Raw genomic sequence first — 18,999 nt, forward strand, 5'->3', positions numbered from 1 at the left:
CCCCAAAGCAGTCTCTGATTCTGTGCATTTGTTTATTTCAGCATCCAGAAACATTTAAGGCAGTTTGACCTGATCTCATTCAGGCTTAGCTTGGTGTTTTTGTGTAATGGATCATCTCCAGCAGCACCCAGTCTGGGTGAAACCACTGAGATGAGAGCCCTTACCTGCTGTGGTTCCCTTTTCTACTCATTTTTTCTTTCAAAATAAGGAAACTGCTCAGCACTGGGGATTCTTGGGTTGTCTGTGCTGGCCAGGGCTGGGTTCCATCATCCTCACGGCTCAGAATATCCTTCCAGCTCTGGATATTCCACGGTTCCATGATTCAGCAGGTGCTTTTCCTGTGGAATTCTCATGACAGGAGCCTCACAAGGTCCCTGTAATCCAAGATGTGGCTCTTGGCTTGTGTGAGCTTGGGTTGTGCACAAACCCCTTTGTAGAGGCAGGAATTGTGAGTTTCCCATCTCTGGGATCCCCAGCACCCCAACAAGGTTTCTGCCCTGGCTCTATATTAAATCACCTTTTTCCCCTTTTCCCCCTTTTTCCTTGTACACAGATCTAATCTTTTAGAAAATGCCCCAAAGGTTTGAGCAATCTACCAGTTGCAGGAACCCATAAAGCTTTTTTTTTTCCTTTTTTTTCCATTGTGTAAGCATGACAAATCATTAATTTTTGATTGATTGCTTTGAATTATGGGTGCTCTGACATCCTTTCTGTAGCTGAACAGCTGTATAACAAATGAACATATCAGTGCTCACAAAAGATTGGAGATCTAACAGAAGCAATTACATTGTCAGCTCCTCCCTTCTGGCTTTTCCCAGGCAATGGAGAGAAGAAATTTTTTAACAGAAATTTCTCAAGTGGCTCACAATAATAATAATAATAATCATCATCATCATAATTATCATCATAACAAAATACCTTTTTGTAATTGAATTAGATTTTTATCTCTTCATTTCCAGTGGATTTCATATCCCTTCAGAAACCAGGTTGTGTTTCTGCTTTGTGTAACTTGGACAATCCCTTTGAAGAAAATTCTACATGAAGAATTAAAAAAAATAAAATCAAATTGCAATTTTTTTTGGTTGCTATTCCTTTAAGATTTCAGAATTGCACCAGTGCACTAAATGTGACCTCCATAACTTTTAAATTAAGAATTTATGCTGGCTTGAAATTTATGAAATATTTCAGCATGAAAGAAAGCCTTTTTTCCCTCAGGAAAATTGAGCAATAAATCACAGCACTCTCGATTTACTGCCCTACAGCCAGCCAAAGATAGGATTTTTTTCCTTCCCCCCTTCGTTCTGAAAAAAAAAATATAAAAAAATGTAATCATATAAGACAGCTTAGCTGCTATCCTCCCACTCTCTAGAATTTTTAATTTCAGCTGTTTCTGCTTGGATTTATTTCCAATATTCCTGCTCGGCTTTTCAATTTCCTCAGTTATTAAATTTTAATTCAGTGCATTAGCATTTAAATTAAAAAAGGGTTTATTTTATCGAAATCGTTGGCTGGCCCCCATCCTGCTGCACATGAATTGCCTGTTTCTGCCATTTGCACAAAATGTGAAATGCAGCTAATATCTTTTAACTTGTATTTGCACAAATTCAGAAATAAAATTTCTGGGATTGGAATAATATTGTCTTTCCAAGGAAGGCTCTCATCAGTGAGCTGGGGAAGGAGCGAGAGGAGACCCTGGGCCCTCCCTGCTCAGCCCTGCCAGGGCCTGCAGGGGCTAATTAGGGCACAGGGCTAATGAGGGGAGGCGCTGGGCCTGGAGGGGCCGTTCCTGCGTGGACATTGGGACAATTTGGCCATTCCTGATCTCCCACCTGGCTCTGCATGCCAGGGATCACTGCTTGAGACTTGGGTGGGGATGGGCTGGGGAGGCTCAGCCCCTGCCCAGCCCTGACACCCCGGGCTCAGAGCTGGGCATGGGGCGTGTGTGCAGCTCTGGGGAACCCCAGGTTTGGGCCGGAGAGCAGCCTCATCCTTCTGAACCTAACCAGCTCTTCTGTTTTGATCTCCTAGGCCGAGGAGAGCAACAGCAGCGGGCGGAGGAGCTCTTCCAGCAGGTAGGGCTGGGATGTGCTGGGTGGGTCAACTCTGCTCAGTTGTGCTCTGCATCCTGGAGATGGGGTGGCCGAAGGTGGGATGGGTGTCAGAGCTGGAAGAGTGTCCATGCAGCCCTCTTTGGTTATGGCTGGAAGGATGAGTGTGGGAGGCTGGCCTCATCCTGCCACTGGGGACTGAAAGCAGAGGTGGTTTGTGTGTGCTGTGGGAAGTTCCGGCTGAGTGCCCCCAGGGTGAGGCTCTTGGATGGAGACCTTGGGCTTGCAGACCCTTCTGTCCCTCAGAAGGAGAGGACAGAGGTGTCCCACCACCCCATTCCCCTGTGATCCCACTGAGAGGTGTCTCTGCTGCTCCCACTCTGGAGAGGGACGTGCTGAGGTGGGTCTGCCCTGGGCTGTGGCCTCACAGAATCACTGGGTTGGAAGAAACCTTCAGGATCATCGAGTCTTTCCCAGCCCCAGCCCCTCAGCTAAACCCTGGCACCCAGTGCCACATCCAGGCTTTGTTAAACACACCCAGGGATGGGGACTCCTCCTGTCCCCTCCAGGGCTTTGAAAGCTCTGTGAAAGTTTCATTCCTTAGATAAAACTCATCCTGCTGTAAAAGCACATCCAGAGAGATCTGGGAACCACTGTGGTGCTGATGCCCTGCCTGCCTCCCACTGCTGACCGTGCAGCCCCTGCTGGGTCTGATGCTCCCACTGTGCTGGCTGGTCCTTGCCCAGTGCCCCAGCTCTGCCAATGGCATTTCAGGACAGAATCCCCTCATTCCTGGCAGCTTTTTGTCCAGTTGGCACTGCTTGGCATTGGACATGTCTGGAGTGCCCCTGAGCTGGGCAGAGAGGAACACTGGGTGTCTGTCACAGGAGAAGACTTCTCTGTCTCACTTTGGGGGTGGCTCACCTGTGGCCCAGCAGTGCTGGCTCACTGTGAATCAGCCTGAAGAAAGTCTTGGAAAGAAAGCGCAAGCTGAGGAGCAAGGGGAGAGGAGCCAGACATCACTTCCTTCCCCTGGGTTGTTTATTCCAACCTTTAATTCATTTTTGCAGCTCTCACTGGAGGGTTTCCCACAGCAGGTGGGCAAGTGCATCCTCCATGTGGGAGATGGCCTTTGGAGTGTTCATCTCACCTTTGGAGTGTCCATGTCACCTTTGGGGCATCCATCTCATCTTTGGGGTATCCATCTCACCTTTGGAGTGTCCATCTCACCTTTGGGGTGTCCGTGTCACCTTTGGGTTGTCCATCACCTTTAGGGCATCCATCTCATCTTTGTGGTGTCCATCTCACCTTTGGAGTGTCCATTTCACCTTTGGAGTGTCCATTTCACCTTTGGAGTGTCCATCTCAACTCTGGAGGGCCCATCTCACCTTTGGGGTGTCCATCTCACCTTTGGAGAATCCATCTCACCTTTGGGGTGTCCATCTCATCTTTGGAGGGCCCATCTCACCTTTGGAGTGGCCCATCTCACCTTTGGAGAATCCATCTCACCTTTGGGGTGTCCATCTCACCTGCTTGGGCTGCCCTTGGGACTGAACATCCTCCAGGAGTGAGCAGTGGCTCTTTGCAGGGCAGGGATGGAGCTCCAGGCGAGGTGGGAGAACTTCCCTCCCTGTTCCTTTGTATGTCCAGAGGAGTGTGAGGCTGGTTGTTGCTTTTTTCCTTGTAGAGAAGTGGAAACAAAACCCACTTTATCATCTACCTGACTGAACAAAATGTGGTCAAAGAATGGAGAATGACCAAGTCCATTTAAAAATAATAAAACAGAATCACAATGTAATATTTCAAGAAAGCTCTGTCAGTGATTGAAGGTGGAAATGTGGCTCTGACTGAATCTGTGAGGTCATCAGTGGATGGAGACACAAGATGGATGTTTCTCAAAGTCATTGCTGCTTGAAACCCTCACTAATTGCAAACTATTGAGGAAGCTTTTAACAATTAATTTGTATCAGTAAAAATACAAGCAAAAATAATATTGTATAATAGAATACAGTATAATATAATATAGTATAATGTAATTAATATAATATAATATATGTTTCCTGGATTTTATCTTCCTGCAATATTTTTTTTTCACAGTAGCAGGCTTGGTCTAAGGTGATGACTGTGGTATTGGGTCAATCCTATTTTTCTTTTTTTACTGCAGTGAATTGATTTTATTCTGTTTCAAGCAAACCCTGAAGGCTCTGAAGGCCCAGGGGTTTGTGCTCCCACCACCCCCAGCTCCAGGCCTGTTGCTGCCTTTAGAAGAACAGGGGCCAGGGTGTGCAGCTGGCAGCTCCTGGTGGCAGAGAGCACTCACTGTGCTCCTCCCCCATTGACTCCTGTGTGGTTGCTGCACCTCAGTGAGTGCTCAGCAACAGGAGATTTTAAAAGGTGAAGAGAATTCTTAGGAGCACAAAAAGCCCTCTTCCTTGAAGGCAGCCAGAAGAGAGATGGCTGCTTGCCTTGGGGAAGATGACAACTAAGAGACAACCTGACAAAGCTGTGCGTGTTTTTGAACACTCCAGAAAAGGTAGATCAGAGGCTTCTTTCTTCCTTTTGCAAGGAAAAAAGAGACAGTCAACAAAATTAAAAAGCAGCAAATTAAAAGCCAGTAAAAGGCAAGATGTTTTCCTGCATGATGGGCAGCGATGTGATGGGAGTGTGATGGCAGGAGCTGCTCAGAGGGGCTGGGAGGAGACTCAGCAGGAGCACGGTGACAGGGGTGACATAGGCTGGATTCACAGAATCCCACACTGCCTTGGGTTAGGAGGGACCTTAGGGATCATCCAGTCCACCCCAGCCATGGCAGGGACACCTCCCACTGTCCCAGGCTGCTCCCAGCCCTGCCCAGCCCGGCCTTGGGCACTGCCAGGGATCCAGGGGCAGCCACAGCTGCTCTGGGCACCCTGTGCCAGGGCCTGCCCACCCTGCCAGGGAACAATTCCCAATTCCCAATATTCCATCCATCCCTGCCCTCTGGCAGTGGAAGCCACTCCCTGGGTCGTGTCCCTCCATCCCTTGTCCCCAGTCCCTCTCCAGCTCTCCTGGAGCCCCTTCAGGCCCTGGCAAGGCTCTGAGCTCTCCCTGGAGCTTCTCCTCTCCAGGTGAGCACCCCCAGCTCTCCCAGCCTGGCTCCAGAGCAGAGGGGCTCCAGCCCCTGGAGCAGCTCCACGGCCTCCTCTGGACTCGCTCCAGCAGCTCCAGGTCTTGTGTTGGAGGCCCCAGTGCTGGACATGGTCTGGTCCCATCCTGTGGGTGAGCACATGGGAGGGGATCAGTTCCTTGCTGATGTCCACTGGAGACTTGCTTTAAGGTTCTTCTGAAGCCCCTTCTGTACATGGTGGCCCAGGCTGGGTGTCCTGTGTGGTGTGTGACAGTCCCAGGGGTTGGTGGGATGGGAGGGCAGTGTGGGAGCAGAACTGGCAGCTCTGGACTCAGGGTGAGCACTGGGAGTCTCCATAAGACTATTGGAGCACTAACAACTTCCCAGTAATTAATGTCAGCGTTCAGATGGTGGGCTCTGGATCCTGACAAGAAATAATTGAAAAACCAAATGTGCAATTATGTCTGACAAGCAGCGTGTGCTTTTCTTGGTCACCAGAGTCTTGTGTAGTCATGTGTTAGACACGGTTTTATATAATTATTATTGTTTATATGGCGGGTGTCAGAGGAAGGAGGAATTTCAGTTTGGAGTCCTCTGTTGGCTATTTATTTTAAAGTCATTAGATTTGTTTTCAGACTTAACTACACTTAATGTGCGAGACTCCTGCTGAATAAATCAGGCCCTGCTATAGGAGCTGCATCTGTTTGGAGGGAACGGAGCCAGCTGGGAGCTCAGCCCGGGGCTCTCGGCAGCGGGAGCTGCCCGCAGCACAGATGTAGCTGTGGAGGAGCTCAGAGCTCTGCTCCTGGAGCTGGGGCAATCCAGGCCTCCAGGGCTGCAGCTGCACCCAGGGCAGGGCTGCTTCTCCTGTAGGGCAGTGGTGACAGCGCTGGGCTGCAGCTCCCAGAAAGGGCTCAGGGAGCTGCAGGTCCGGAGAAGGCTCTGGGTGCTGGCCCAGCTGGAGCAGAGCAGGAATTCCCAGGGGTGCTTTGGGCTGGGCCTGGGGGTTTCCCAGCTCTGACATGGTGCAGTTTTCCCAGGTACTCCAGACCAAGCTGCGATGCCTCAGTGGTCTGAGTGCTTCAGTCTGTGCCATAGAAGATGTGACTTCCATGGAATCACACAATCCCTGAGCTGGAAGGACGCACCAGGATCACTGAGCCCAGCTCCTGTCCCTGCACAGACACCCCAACATCCCACCCTGGGCATTCCTGGGAGCAGTGTCCAAATGCTCCTGGAGCTCTTGGGGCTGGGACCGTTCCCTGGGGAGCCCTGGGAGGAGAAGCTGTTGAGAAAGGGTTGCACTCACTTTGCTCCTTCTCAGTTCACCTTTCTCCAGCCTCCCTGGTGGCACCTTCCCCTCTCTTCCCTGCATTCCTTGTTCTGTCCTTTGTGAACACATCCTCCCCAGCAGCTCCTGTCACCCAAGGGAGTGCCCTGGGATGGCACCAGCTTTTCTTCAAGCTCCTCTTCCAGCTCACCAGCCCACCAGCACTGGGAAAGGACAATTTCTGAGGCTCTGGTCCTCTGAAGCTCGGGAGAGGACTCTACACCCTGTGGAGGGACAGGCCTGGGACTGGGTATTTCCAGGAATTTTTTCCAAAGAAAATAATTTGAATGGTCTCCCCTTTCTTTAAGAGGCAGCCTGTGGGATTTTCAGTCCCAGAGCACCAAGAAGCTTCCAATTCATCCTGCATCAGAAGAAAACTCTTACTAATTAGGCAAGGAATTTAATAAGCCTTGGTGCCCGCCAAAGGGCTCTCACCAGCCATCTTCAAAAAGGAACAAACCAACCAACCAGCCCAAAACCCTTCAAAAGTGCCCTCTGGCCAGTTCTAGTTCAGTTCTGTACAACAACCAGGACAGAAGCTGTGGGGAACCCAGGCAGGTTTCCTTGAAACCCAAAAGAAGGTCAAATGTCCACGTACAAGGAGATGTCAGCGCTCAGACACATCCCAGCTCTGAGCGACAGGAGTGTTTTCTGTGTAAACCACACCAGTTTGCTCAGTGCCCAAGTCCTGGAGAGCTTTGGGTGGTGTGAGGTGGAGAAATGTCCCTTTCTGGAGCCATAAAGTACCAGGATGTGGCAGTTCTGAAACCTTCAGGAGAGCTGAGCCACCAGGAGATCCTGGGTCACCCCCTCACTCCTCATGGCATGTTGGAGACCTGTGGCCATTTCAGTTCTCACCCCCTCAGTCATTTCTTAGCCAAGGAACACAGAGCTCTTTCACTGATATAAATAAATCCTTAATCTATTCTCTTTGTTTTTCCCTGAATTTCTTTGTCTCTGTTGACATTTCCACGCTTGAAAATTTAAAGATGCTGGCAGCTATTCCATTATCATCTTAAATTCAGTTTTTAACCTGCATCATTTGTGTGTCGCGGTTTTTATCTGACTGAATTCTTTTGCTTTTGGCAAAGAGCGTGCGGTTGTTTTTTGTTGGATAAGCCAAATTTTTTTTATATTTGGTTAGACTTTCCTCTTCAAACCATCCTCAAGATATTCCTAATAAGGACTGAAGGGAATTTGTTTTGCTAATACCTTAGGAATTCTTTGTGGCTCTTGACTATTGTTCTGGTTTGTATTTGAATGTTTAATTTCCAGAGGAGAGGCAGGCTGATTGGTCCTGGAGTTTACCTTCTCTGAAGGATTCGGAGCTGCTGAGTGTCCCTTGAGGAATGAACGCACGATTAAATTCCTCTTGGACTTCCTGAAGCAGAGTTTGCTGTCAGGAAAGGTTGTGTGTTTCACTAGACCCAGATAGCTGCAAAAATTAAGTATTCTGCTTTGTTTGTTTGTTTTCCCTAGATTTTAGCGCTGACACCACACACACCACTGAGTGCTGCATTATGTATTTTGGGGTTTTTGAAAGCTCTTACCTCTGTTTTCAAGAGCTGGCTGCCCTCAGAGGCAGGGGTGAACTTCCCTGAGGCATCTCTCTTCTACAAAATCTTCATGTCCTTTAAATGTATGAACTTCTAAATAATATTGGTATTTATTGGGCAGATTTCTCCCAGGAAAGCCTGAGTGGCAGCTACTGTCACACTTCTGCCTGCAGAAGGACATGGCCTTATGTTCTGATTTCAGTTTATTTTGGAGGGAGAAAGCAGAGGATGTAAATATGTCCCAGATAGGGGCAGGGTTTGGGCTGCTTCTCCTGCCTCAAGGATTTCATTTGTGTGCCCAGTTAGTTTGATGTCCCCAGGCCCAACTGAGTTGGAGTGAGGGCCTCAGAGCCTTCAGGAGCTGCAGCTTCATCCCTGGTGAGAGTAGGAGGGAGCAGCATGTTCAGGGCTGTGGATGCCAAGAGAGGACCCAGCAGCCTCGTGAAGAAACCCAGCCAAGCACAAGGATGCAGCTCCTGGCCATGGGCAGAGCCAGCACAGAGACCCCAGGAACATGTGTGACCTCTCAGGGACCTTGGAGGCTGTGAATCCTGAGGTTCACAAGAGCAGGTTGCATGTGGAAAATGCCCAGAAGCTCTGACCAGCTTTTGCTTTTTTTTGTTCTTCAGCAAGTCTTCTGTCCTGTACTGCTGAGGGGGGAGGGACTTCCCATCCCCTAAAATAACATCAGGACAGGAGAGAGCAGGTTTTCCTGTAACCTTTCAGAAGTTAAGTGCAGACTTTGGGAATTCACAGTACTATTGGGGAAGATTGTGAAGAGAACTGAAACCTCCTGGTGGAACATGGATGACCATGAACCCCTCTGTGACCAAGTGAAAATTTGGGTTTCAGGAATATGAACCAGCACATGGCTGTGTGTGTCACCCAGAGTGCTGGTGGCACCCTTGGGTGTCCTGCTTGGGTATTCATGCTCTGGAATGTGGACAGGCTCCCAAATGGAAAGAATCAAGGATCAGAAGGAATATTTTAGTGTGCACACAGTGTACATTAAGGAAGTGTTTGCTTTGCTTCATTCAAGAGACAGCAGAGGAGGTTTTCTCCTGTGGAGAGGAGATTCCCGATAAGAGAATCTCCTTTCCAGCAAATGCCCAATGACCAGAGGCAGCAATCCACACTGGAAGTACAGTGCCTGTTCCAGAAAATAATCGCTCAGAGGAGGAATCCAGGATGGGGTGGTTGTTCCAGCACTTTACACATCAGCAGCAGGACATCCTCTCTGAAGGATGCAGGCTCAGGCTGCAGAGGGGCTTTGGCAGAGGCTCTGGGATCTGTGGCAGGGAGGGGCAGTTGAGTCCCTTGGAGAGGAGCAGTTCTGGACACTGTGACACAGGAGCTTGGGGTGGTGTCTTTGCCTTTCAGGGTGTGAGGGAGCATCTGAAGCTGGGGCTGGAGCCTGGAGCCAGGAGCTCAATTGTAATGCTGGGAAAACAGCTCCTGCTTTTCTGTCTTTTAACCCTGCACTTGAAAATCTTGTTGTCTGGTGATGTCTGCAGGAGATGTCCCCAGTGAAGGACATCAGGCAGTTCCTCTGCTTCCTGATCTTCTCCACCTCCTCCTGGTCTAAGGCCCAACCCCTGGGCTGCCCCAGGAAGCAGATGGGAGCCATGGAGAGGGGTGGGAAGGCCACCACAGCTAATTTATCAGACAAGCAGATTTTCAAGTTATATCCTTCTTTTTCTTGTCTCTGCTTTCATCATATCCATGTAAAATGAGAGTTCATTTACATCTGTTCTGTCTATTCCACTTCCCATAGCTCCAGTCATGACAGGAACCTTCTGGTTCTTGTAAAACCATGGCAGACATCTGTAAATTGAGCCCAGTTTCAGCCTCCCCCATTTTTTGTTTCCTTTACTTTCTGACAGCTGAGGCCTTTTGATTTAGCCTTGGGTGAGCCAACTGCACATTGGTTTCCAGAAGAAAAGTTGGGACATCCCACTGGTGTCCTGCTGGCCTCTGCAGAGGTGCCCATTGCTTGGTCCCCATGAGTGGTTTGGGGTCATTACTGAACCTCTTTGGTGCTGCAGACCAGAAGAGCCTTCCAAGGAGTGCCCAAACTGTGTTTCAGTTTAACTGGACACATCCTGGGTGTCACCATGGAATCACAGAATGGGTTGGGCTGGGGGGACCCTGAAGACCCATCCTGTTCCAGCCCCTGCCGTGAGCAGGGACAGCTTCCACCAGAGCAACGTGTGCAGAGCCCTGTGCAGCTTGGCCATCATTGATATCATCAAGGCACTAATGATCTCTGGGTTTTCCAGTTTGAGTGTTGTTTAGAAAAAACCAAAAGATGCTCCACATTCTCTGCTGGGGCAGGAGAGCTGTTTGTAGGTGTTGGTTCAGAGTGGTACATCCTCCTCCACATGTGTTTCTTTTTGTTCTCCTTTTGAGGAGCTGATGTTGAAGACTGATACTTCACTGATCTCACTCTGCCCCTCCCCAAAAACTCAGCAGGATGTGTGCTGTAAAAATAGCCTCATTAGAAGCCATCTGAGTACATGTGCAATCACAGATGACTCAAAGGGAGCACGGAGCACGCATGTTTCTGTTGCTGTCTTCAGAGAATTACATGACAAATTATTCCTAGCTGGAAGAAATGTCCTTTTATAATTGGGTTTTTTTTCTCATTCTTTCAGAAGGGAGGAGTGTGTGTTTTTTAAGTAGCTTTTAGTCACTTTCATTATTTATGAGGATGCTACTCCAGATCAGAAACAGCAAACTAAAGTGCGAGTTCCTTGTGGCTGCAGCGGCTGACGGGCCCCGTTTGCTTTCACTCATTGCTGTTCTGCTCATCACAGCCAGGGAGACCCTGCAGGGACCAGAACAGCTCCATGCTGCAGGGGGACCTCCTGCCACAGGAGATCAGCTGGAAGGGGCTGCTGGATCTGGGGGTGGTGTCACCGTGCAGAGGGGACTGGTGTCAGCACCCAGCCTTTCCTTTCTGTGCTTCCCTTGGGAAGAGCTCCTGGCATTGCCCTCCTGGCATTGCCCTCCTGGCACTGCCCTCGTGTTGCTCCCTGTGTTGATGCTGGTGAGGCTTCACACCCAGAGCTGTTCTGGCCCACGTTGTTGTGCTGCATCATCGAGCTCTGCCAAAGCCTGAGGCCTTCACGAGCTGCCATAGGTGGAGGGCCAAGGAAGCTGTACCCAAATGGGTCCAGGAACCCACTTTTACCCCTGCCTTTCCAGTTCCTCATGCTGAGGCTTCATTAAGGCCTTCTGAAATCTCTCCTGCCTTCACACACTTGCGTCTGACATGAAAGTGGCCGTAACGTCATCAGAAGATGAAAGTCTGATGATCAAAGCAGGCAGCAATGTTGAAATGAGCATTGTGAGATGGCAGAGCTGGTATTACAGTAATTGGCTGTGTGGCCTACTTAGTGAGAGCAGTGATACATGCAAGTGCAATGTCTGTTTGCCTCTTTCATGTTGGAAATCACAGAGTCTGTTCTGGGAAGTGGAACAGGACCTCACCTGTAGGAGCAGCCAGGCACAGAGTGAGCACTGTGATCCCAAGGCTTCTGCCACCTCTCCTCAGCATGGAAGAGCCCCTTGGATTGCCAGGGCCCACAGCTCAGTAAAAACAGGGCATGGAACAGTGAAGGAGGTTGGTATTTCCCAGGAAGGGGCAAAGCCCTGGAGAAGAACTTAGATCCCCCCTGTGGAAGGAGGTGGGGTTTAAGCCAGCTCCTCCTGGGCACTCTGCTCCTCTGATGGCTCTGAGCAATTTTTGTGCTGTGTTTGGAGAACAGGAATATCCATTCCAGCCCATGGATGTTTGAATGCAGGTTGGACCTGCAGAGGGAGGTGCAGCTGACCCCTGGAAGGCCACACTGAACACTAAACCTGCATTGTTTCCTGCAGAAGGGTGGTGGCAGGAGGCTGGGGACCGAGCTCAGAGCCACCAGGAGAGGGTGGCCTGGGGACCCGGTGGTGGGAGGTGACTCTGACAGGTTCTCCCTTGGCTCCTGTGCGCTGCTGTCTCCACCAAGTGGAGGCTCTGGCCATCACTGGTCCCAGTTGGCCCCAGCAGTGCCCTGCAGGGGTCTGGCAGCTGGGACAGGTCTGTGTGTGGGCACGGGGACATGGGCACTGCCTGGGTCACACTGAGGAGTCCTTCTGCCCCCAGCCCCCAGGACTGACACTGAACATACCTGACACCACAAAAGCTTTGAGTCCTTTTCTCTCTGTGCCCTCACCCAAACCTGTGAGACCTGCCTGGAGCCTTGGGAGCTGCAGAACTGAAAATTCACTCCTGTTGTTGCTCATCCCCTTTCTGAGCCTTCCCAGCAGTTGTGCCTCAGCTCCAGAAGAGCTGCCATGGGACAGGAGTGGCAGAACCAGGCCTGATGTCTCCCCTCCCCCAGGCAGGATGTTCCCTGTCCCTCCCTGTGTCTCTTGGGGAAATTCTGGAGAACAAGAATGCTCCAGATCTCCTGCTGCTTTATCCTCATCTCCAAGTGGAGGTTCTTGGTGCTGCTCAGTAGCAGGGGAGGTAAAATTCAGCACAACACTGAGCAAGTGCAGCATCCTGGGCTTGCAAGGGCTGATGCAAGGACCAAAGGAGTGGGAATGAAATGAAGCTTCCCTGGGTGACCTCCCCTGGCTCAGTGCATGTGTGGGTTGATGCTGTGTGTGGTGGAGGCTGTGATGACTCCTGCCTTCCAAGGAAAACCGGTTCTGCTGGGGCTGTGCACATCCCCCTTTCCACCCTGCCTGAAGCTTTCCAATGTCAGTGGCTTCCTTTTCCTTCCTGCTTTGCTCTGGCATGTTTGGTACTCTTTCCCCAGCCTAACCAGGAAGCTTCAGATTCAACCTGCTGTGCCATGAGGATCATTCCCTGAGCCCAGCTCTCCCCTGGACCCTTGGGAACATTTATATCCCATTCAGCAACTGAGCTGACTGGTCCTGGTTCTGCTCTAGCCACAGAAGCACGACCTGGATTTCACAGGGGACCACAAGAAAGTGATGCTTGTTCCTGCTGGGAGAGCTGGATTCCACCACTGCTGCCTCCTCCTCCTCTGCAAAGCTGTGCAGCCCCAGCTAAGGCACCAAGTGGCTTTTGGACAGCTCAGCCCTGCTCCCAGGAGTGTCAGTGCTGCTGGTTTTATGGTTTCACTTGTGTTTGAGGGGAACAGCAGGCTCCTTTCAGGGCTGGTGAGCCATGGAATCATGTAGAAGAAAGTTGCTGAAGTATTTGGGGCTGTGTCCTTCTGCACATCAGGTACCTGCTCAGAGTTAGAACATATGGGGCAATCAACTGCTGTCAGGGTTATGTCCCACCCAGGAGCAGACATTCCAGCTGGGAAGTTCCTTTCTTGGCAGAGTTGGATCCACAAAGTCAGCGTGCATGAGAGGAAAAGGTTCTGAGGGTCCATTGGTCTGGTCTAATAATTTATATATTCCTTAGCTCCAGACCAAGTGTGGCCAGTGCACGTCTGTACTGAGCCCAGGGACCTGGGGCCAGCCAGACACACAGCTCTGGGTTTGAAACTCAAAGGGATCTGTTCTCCCTGAGCACATCCTTTGGAAATGGCTGTTCCAGTGGAGCACCTTCTGTGCTAATGTTTTGTGCCTCATTTCAGCTGGTTCCAGCTTCCAGCAATGAGCTTGCACTCAACTCTTCTCTGCCAAGACAAGACAGTATTTTCTCCCCATGAAGACGATGATACACTGCAATCAAATCATCTTCTAGTCTTCCTTTTGGCATGAGAAACAGACTGGAGCAGTTTGGTCTCATAGAGTCATAAAGTGTCATTTCCCAGTCTTGAACCAGTTCAGTGCTGCATTTTAGAACCTCTTCAGCTTTTCTGATCACCTCTGAAACCTGAAGCTGCTCACAGTGTCTGCAGCACATGGGGAGTGGCTTCACCACAGCTTCAGACAGGGAGAAAATGATCTCCTCCTTCCATCTCTGGCGCCTGAACCAAAAATTTGGTCATTCCTTCATCTCAGAGCGTGGCTCTCTGTGGCTGCAGTACCACGTGGGTGCATCCACAGTCCTGGACTTGTCTGACTGTGCTGCAGCCACTGGTCTTGGGCAGAGCCAGCTGTGGAGGGAGGGATCCACTGGTGGAGTGTCCCTATTCACAGCTTTGCTCTCCACCCCTCCATGGCTCCACCCATAATTTTTAGCAACAGTGGTGTTTAATTTAATTCCAGAGCATGAATCAATCTGTCCCACATCAACCATTCCAGGAGTCCTGTGGAAATGCCTCTCTGTTCAGGAGCAGTGCACATGGAGAGCAGCTTTGCCTTGCAGCACAGGGCCTGTTGCTGATTTGGGTTGTGTTTGAATGTGACCCAGGCAAAGCTGGCATCATCAGAAAGTCATTGTATTCTTGCCCCTTTTATAATCTCCTCAGAAGGCTCTAGCCTCAGTCTCACTGGTATCAGCTCTAATCCCAGATCACTTGGCTGACGCCTGGATTTTCCTGTTGCTTTGCCCAGAACTGGCAGGTCCCTGGCTGTGCCATGGATAACTGAGCTCTCAGTGCCTCTCCCACCTCCAGCCTCCCAGGGAACTGCCCTGGCTGCCTTTGATCTTCCTCCACAGCCCTGGCTGAGGAAGGAAAGATTTTCCTATCTACCTTATTGTTGCCTTTATCAGTGTTTTGCATTTCACACCCTCTGGGTTTGATTGATCTGCAATCAATCCCACTCTTTGCTGATCCCTGAGTATTCTGTGCTCACTGCCTTCCCTTGGAAGGGTGCTGAGCCATGCCCTGGTGGCTGAGATGGATGGGCCTGTACCACACCCAATAATATTACCATAAAGCCTGTCTGGTTCTCAACCACTTCTTCTCTGTCTCAATCCATCTTTCTCACTTGTAAGAGCCCTGTATGATTTTGGGAGCACGGCAGGGGGGAGTATGTGTGAGAAGGCAGGAAATGAGTGGGAAGACAGGTCAAGGCTAATTCTCTCTGTTTGGGGCTATTAATTGTACATTTCATTCCATAATGAGAATGAAGGGATGAATAATAAAATCTCTGGCAATAGGATGTGCCTGACCCAGTTTGAAATAGTGACTCCATGTCCGTGTGGGAGGTTGGGCAGTAATTACTGGAGTATTGTTTTCTCTGTTCCTCTGCTCCCCTCATCCCTGTCCTCCCAGGAGCTCCACACTTTCACCTCCAGTTGCACCATCCTGGTTCCTCTGTGAGCTCCATGACCTGTGTCAGAACCCACTGCAGGTGTTGGTTCTCTAACACTGTAATTCATACTTTGTCCTGACAAACTTTATGATGTTCCAAGCAATGGGATTTTTTTCTCTGTCACTGTTGCACAATCTAATGATCATCCATAAGTTCAGCCTATTTTTCATTTTATTTTGTTACTTCTGCTTAAAACATTTTCAAATACCTTTGGCTGTTCCCAGTGTTTACATGACTCTAAATATGTCACAGGGGTTTCTGTTTCTGGGTAGTCTGAGCCATTATATATTTAGTTCTGATTTCTGCACAAACTGAACCAGCAATTATTTTATCTTTGTATTGCATGGTGGAGTGTATTAATAACCAGTATAAAAAATTGGGGGTCCATAATGAGTGCTGCTAAAGGAGCTCCACTGGCTTATTCCCACATCCTTGTCTGGTGGGCTCACACCCCCTTTGCCTTTTGCCACCACAGCACCTGTTGATGTTGTTTTACAGCTTTGAGGTGTCCAGTTTCTTTTTCTTAAGGGGTTTTGAATATTTGTTTAGATTGTTTTCTCCTAGAATTCCCAGCTCTTCTTTCCCAGATGAAAACACGTGCTATTTAACCTGGTCTGAGCAGAGTGGAGCCCCTCTGCCTTTCCCCCTCTATTAGGCTCTCCCAATCATCCCAAACAGTTGTATCTGTCCATAACGTGGTAGTCTCCCTAAATATCCTCATCCTCCAGATGATCCCCTTTGATCAGCACTGCGTATGCTCAGTAAAGCCTCTGAATACCAGGGGATGTCAGGTTGCTTGAAGGGATAAAAGAGAGGATGCGATGGAGGGTGGAGATTGCTCCAAATTAAAAATGTCAGGGAATCATAGCCTCGTTTAGGTTGGAAAAGATCTTGAAGATCATCAAGTCAAACTGAATTCAGCAGTGCCAGGTCCACCAGTGACCCATGTCCCCAAGTGCCACAGGAGAATATGGCTTTGTGTGTATGGACCAGCGTTGGCAAAACACCTGCAGGCAGAACTGCTGGAGCTGTGCCCATGGCCTGCTGGTAACAGGGCAAGTTCTGTGCTCTTCTTTAGGGGTCCAGTGTGTTTATGAGCACTATTGTTGTTTGTGATGATTAAGGTTATTTTCATTACTAGCAAATTATTTTATCACTTTTGTCCAGTTAAATTTTAATTACTTACCATGTATGGCAGACATACATTAATATACTTCTTTTAAATAACCTGCATAAACCAGAGCACCTTGAATTAGGTCCTGGTGATGACAAAAAGAGCACTTGGCATTGAGGATTCACATTGTCTCCTCTCTTTCCCCCTCAGGGAGTGTTTGAAGAGGAGCCCGCAGAGCCCCAAAGCCGAGGGCTCCGACTCGGTGACATCTCAGTCCTCCCCCAGTGAAGAGGCTGGAATGATGACTGAGGTGAAAGTGAAGACAGAGGTACCAGATGACTACATCGAGGAGGTGATCTGGCAGGATGACACCAAAGATTCCAAGAAGAACATCAAGGACGGGCCGGGGGACGTGCCTGCGGAGATCTGCGTGGTCATCGGCGGCGTGCGCAACCAGCAGACGCTCGGTGAGGCACGGGCCACCATTCCCTCAGGGGCTGTGGGGACAGGGGGACGCTCTGGACAGCTGTGCCTGGACACTCAGCTCTGCTGGAGGGACCAGAGCCAGGGTGAACATCAGTCTTGGGGTCCTGGCTCAGGATTGTTGACCTTCTGTGTCTGTTTGCATCTGGCTGCCCCTAAAGGCTCAGCCAAGATCTGAAAGAAAAAGCTCCTTCTCTTCTTTTGGCATGTTCAGGGACTTGCCCATCAGTCACCTGCAGCACCTGGTGAGCCCAGGGCTGGGGGGTGTGTTTGACACAGATGAGGAACTTGGAAAGGAAAGCCTGAGAACCTGATGACATGTTTTGAGGAAAGTTGCGCTGAGGAATGTGGATGCTTTCCGTAAATGAGTCTGAGCTCAAGAGCAGGTTTTACAGGTTGCTGTTTGTTTGTTTTCCTGATCACTTCTCAGTTGTGGGAATACTTTTGACTCTGGGCTGGCTGTGGTGTCCCCTGTTCAAAACAGTGCTTCCTGTCCCCACCTCACCTCCTGCTGTGATGAGAAGAAGCTTTTTCTTTTTTCTGTGAACATCAAACTGTCCTCTCCTCCTGCTCCAGGGAAGGGGCTTCCTGTGGGAACCTGGCAAAGCACACTCTTGCACTGTCTCTGTTGTCCCTGGCCTGGAGCAGGTACCTGCAGTGTCTCTGAGATCCAAAGGCACTTGCTAATAAAAAGAAGGAAGAGCAGTTGGACCAGGTTTCCTTTAAGGGACTCAGGAGAAGGCTGATTTGAGCTGGCCAGCATTGCACTTGGGGTTGGTTTGTCCTGCAGGAGGAGAGAAAAGAGGAATTGATGTTGCATTTTCTTCTGGGTTTTGTTGATCATTATCCATACTGCTGGAAAGAAACCCAGGAGAGGTCCTTAGCTGGTGATTGTCTCAGAAGCATCGTTGTTCTTCCTGTCCTCCTTTCCAGCACAGTACAGCCACTAAGAACAGCAGGGCAGGAGGTCAGTGCTGTCTGTGCAGGTCTAGGGAAAGCCTAAGAAGTCCAGAACTATTTCTGACATAAAGATTTTACAATTTGGAAGAAATACTCTGTGTATTTTCAGAGTTTTTGTGCCTCTGCAACTCTTGATCCTTACATGGGCAAAGCTGAAAAGCATCCCTGCTGCCCTGGGAGGGAGAGATGGAGCTATGACTGATGGGCAGCAATGGGAGCTTCTTGTCCAGCCACGGCCACCAGCCCTTGGTGAAAGCATCTGCACCTTGGGTGTCTGTCCCACAGGACCGTCTTCTCCTCACAGCTCCTGGCTGGGCAGCAGCAGCTGCTCTGCAGTCGGTGTCCCCTGGCAATGCTGCTTTTTAGCTGAGCTTGGCTGCATTGCTGTGCAGTGGGGAGGGGGCTTTTGCTCTTGGCTGACTTGGGTGGACTGGAGGGGAAGCCAGTGAGGAGCTGCTGAGGGCACTGGGATTGTTCAGCTGCAGCAGAGCAGACTGAGGGCAGAGCTCACCAGGGATTGCAGCTCCTTGCAAGGGACAACTCTGATCTCTGCTCTGGGACAGGGACAGGAGCCAGGGCATGGCTGGGGCTGGGCCAGGGCAGCTCAGGCTGGAGCTCAGGGCAAGGTTCTTCCCCCAGAGGGTGCTGGCACTGCCCAGGCTGCCCAGGGAATGGGCACGGCCCCGAGGCTGCCAGAGCTCCAGGAGCCTTTGGCCAGCGCTGCCAGGGATGCCCAGGGTGGGGTTGTGGGGGGGCTGGGCAGGGACAGGGGCTGGGCTGGGTGGTCCTTGTGGGTCCTTTCAGTTCGGGCTGGTCCATGGTTCTGTGATTCTGTGTTGTCCCTGTGGAGAGTGTTGGGGACAGACTGGTGTGAAGGGGACACTCACAATGTGTGGACACTGTGGGGAGAAGGACAGACTCACTGACCAGTCACAAGTGGTGGTTGAAAGCCATATAAACTGGAGAGTTTCTGTCTGGAAGGGCATTTTCTAGTGGAACACACATTGTATTGGTCATTGTAAAGCCTGGGCTTCTTTAAAGGCAGTTTGGTCTGAAGGTGATGGGGTTGGTGCCAATTCCTTTGTGAACAGAGCCCTAGAAGTGCCCTTGTCTGCCATTCACATGGCCCTCATTTTTGGGGAGGTGGCTCTGAATAACTCCTGTCTGACCATCAGGTCCTGTGCTGTGTGCACAGCCTGTGGTGCCCAGCTCCTTGTGTTTGCTCAGCT

General features: G+C 50.2%; 1 protein-coding gene across 10 annotated transcripts in view; it reads left to right on the forward strand.

The window, feature by feature from the left end:
* The window catches only part of ZNF618 (zinc finger protein 618), a 149,229-nt gene that overhangs the window by 62,365 nt on the left and 67,865 nt on the right, over window positions 1-18,999 (forward strand). For all 10 annotated transcript variants that reach the window (XM_030961657.1, XM_030961661.1, XM_030961658.1 and 7 more), the window contains exons 2-3: window positions 2,029-2,072; window positions 16,538-16,794. In XM_030961657.1, the coding sequence (XP_030817517.1) occupies window positions 2,029-2,072; window positions 16,538-16,794 (301 nt within the window). The remainder of the gene's footprint in view (window positions 1-2,028; window positions 2,073-16,537; window positions 16,795-18,999) is intronic.

The sequence above is a fragment of the Camarhynchus parvulus genome, chromosome 17 (assembly GCF_901933205.1).
Source record: "Camarhynchus parvulus chromosome 17, STF_HiC, whole genome shotgun sequence".
NCBI classification, from domain to species: Eukaryota; Metazoa; Chordata; class Aves; order Passeriformes; family Thraupidae; genus Camarhynchus; species Camarhynchus parvulus.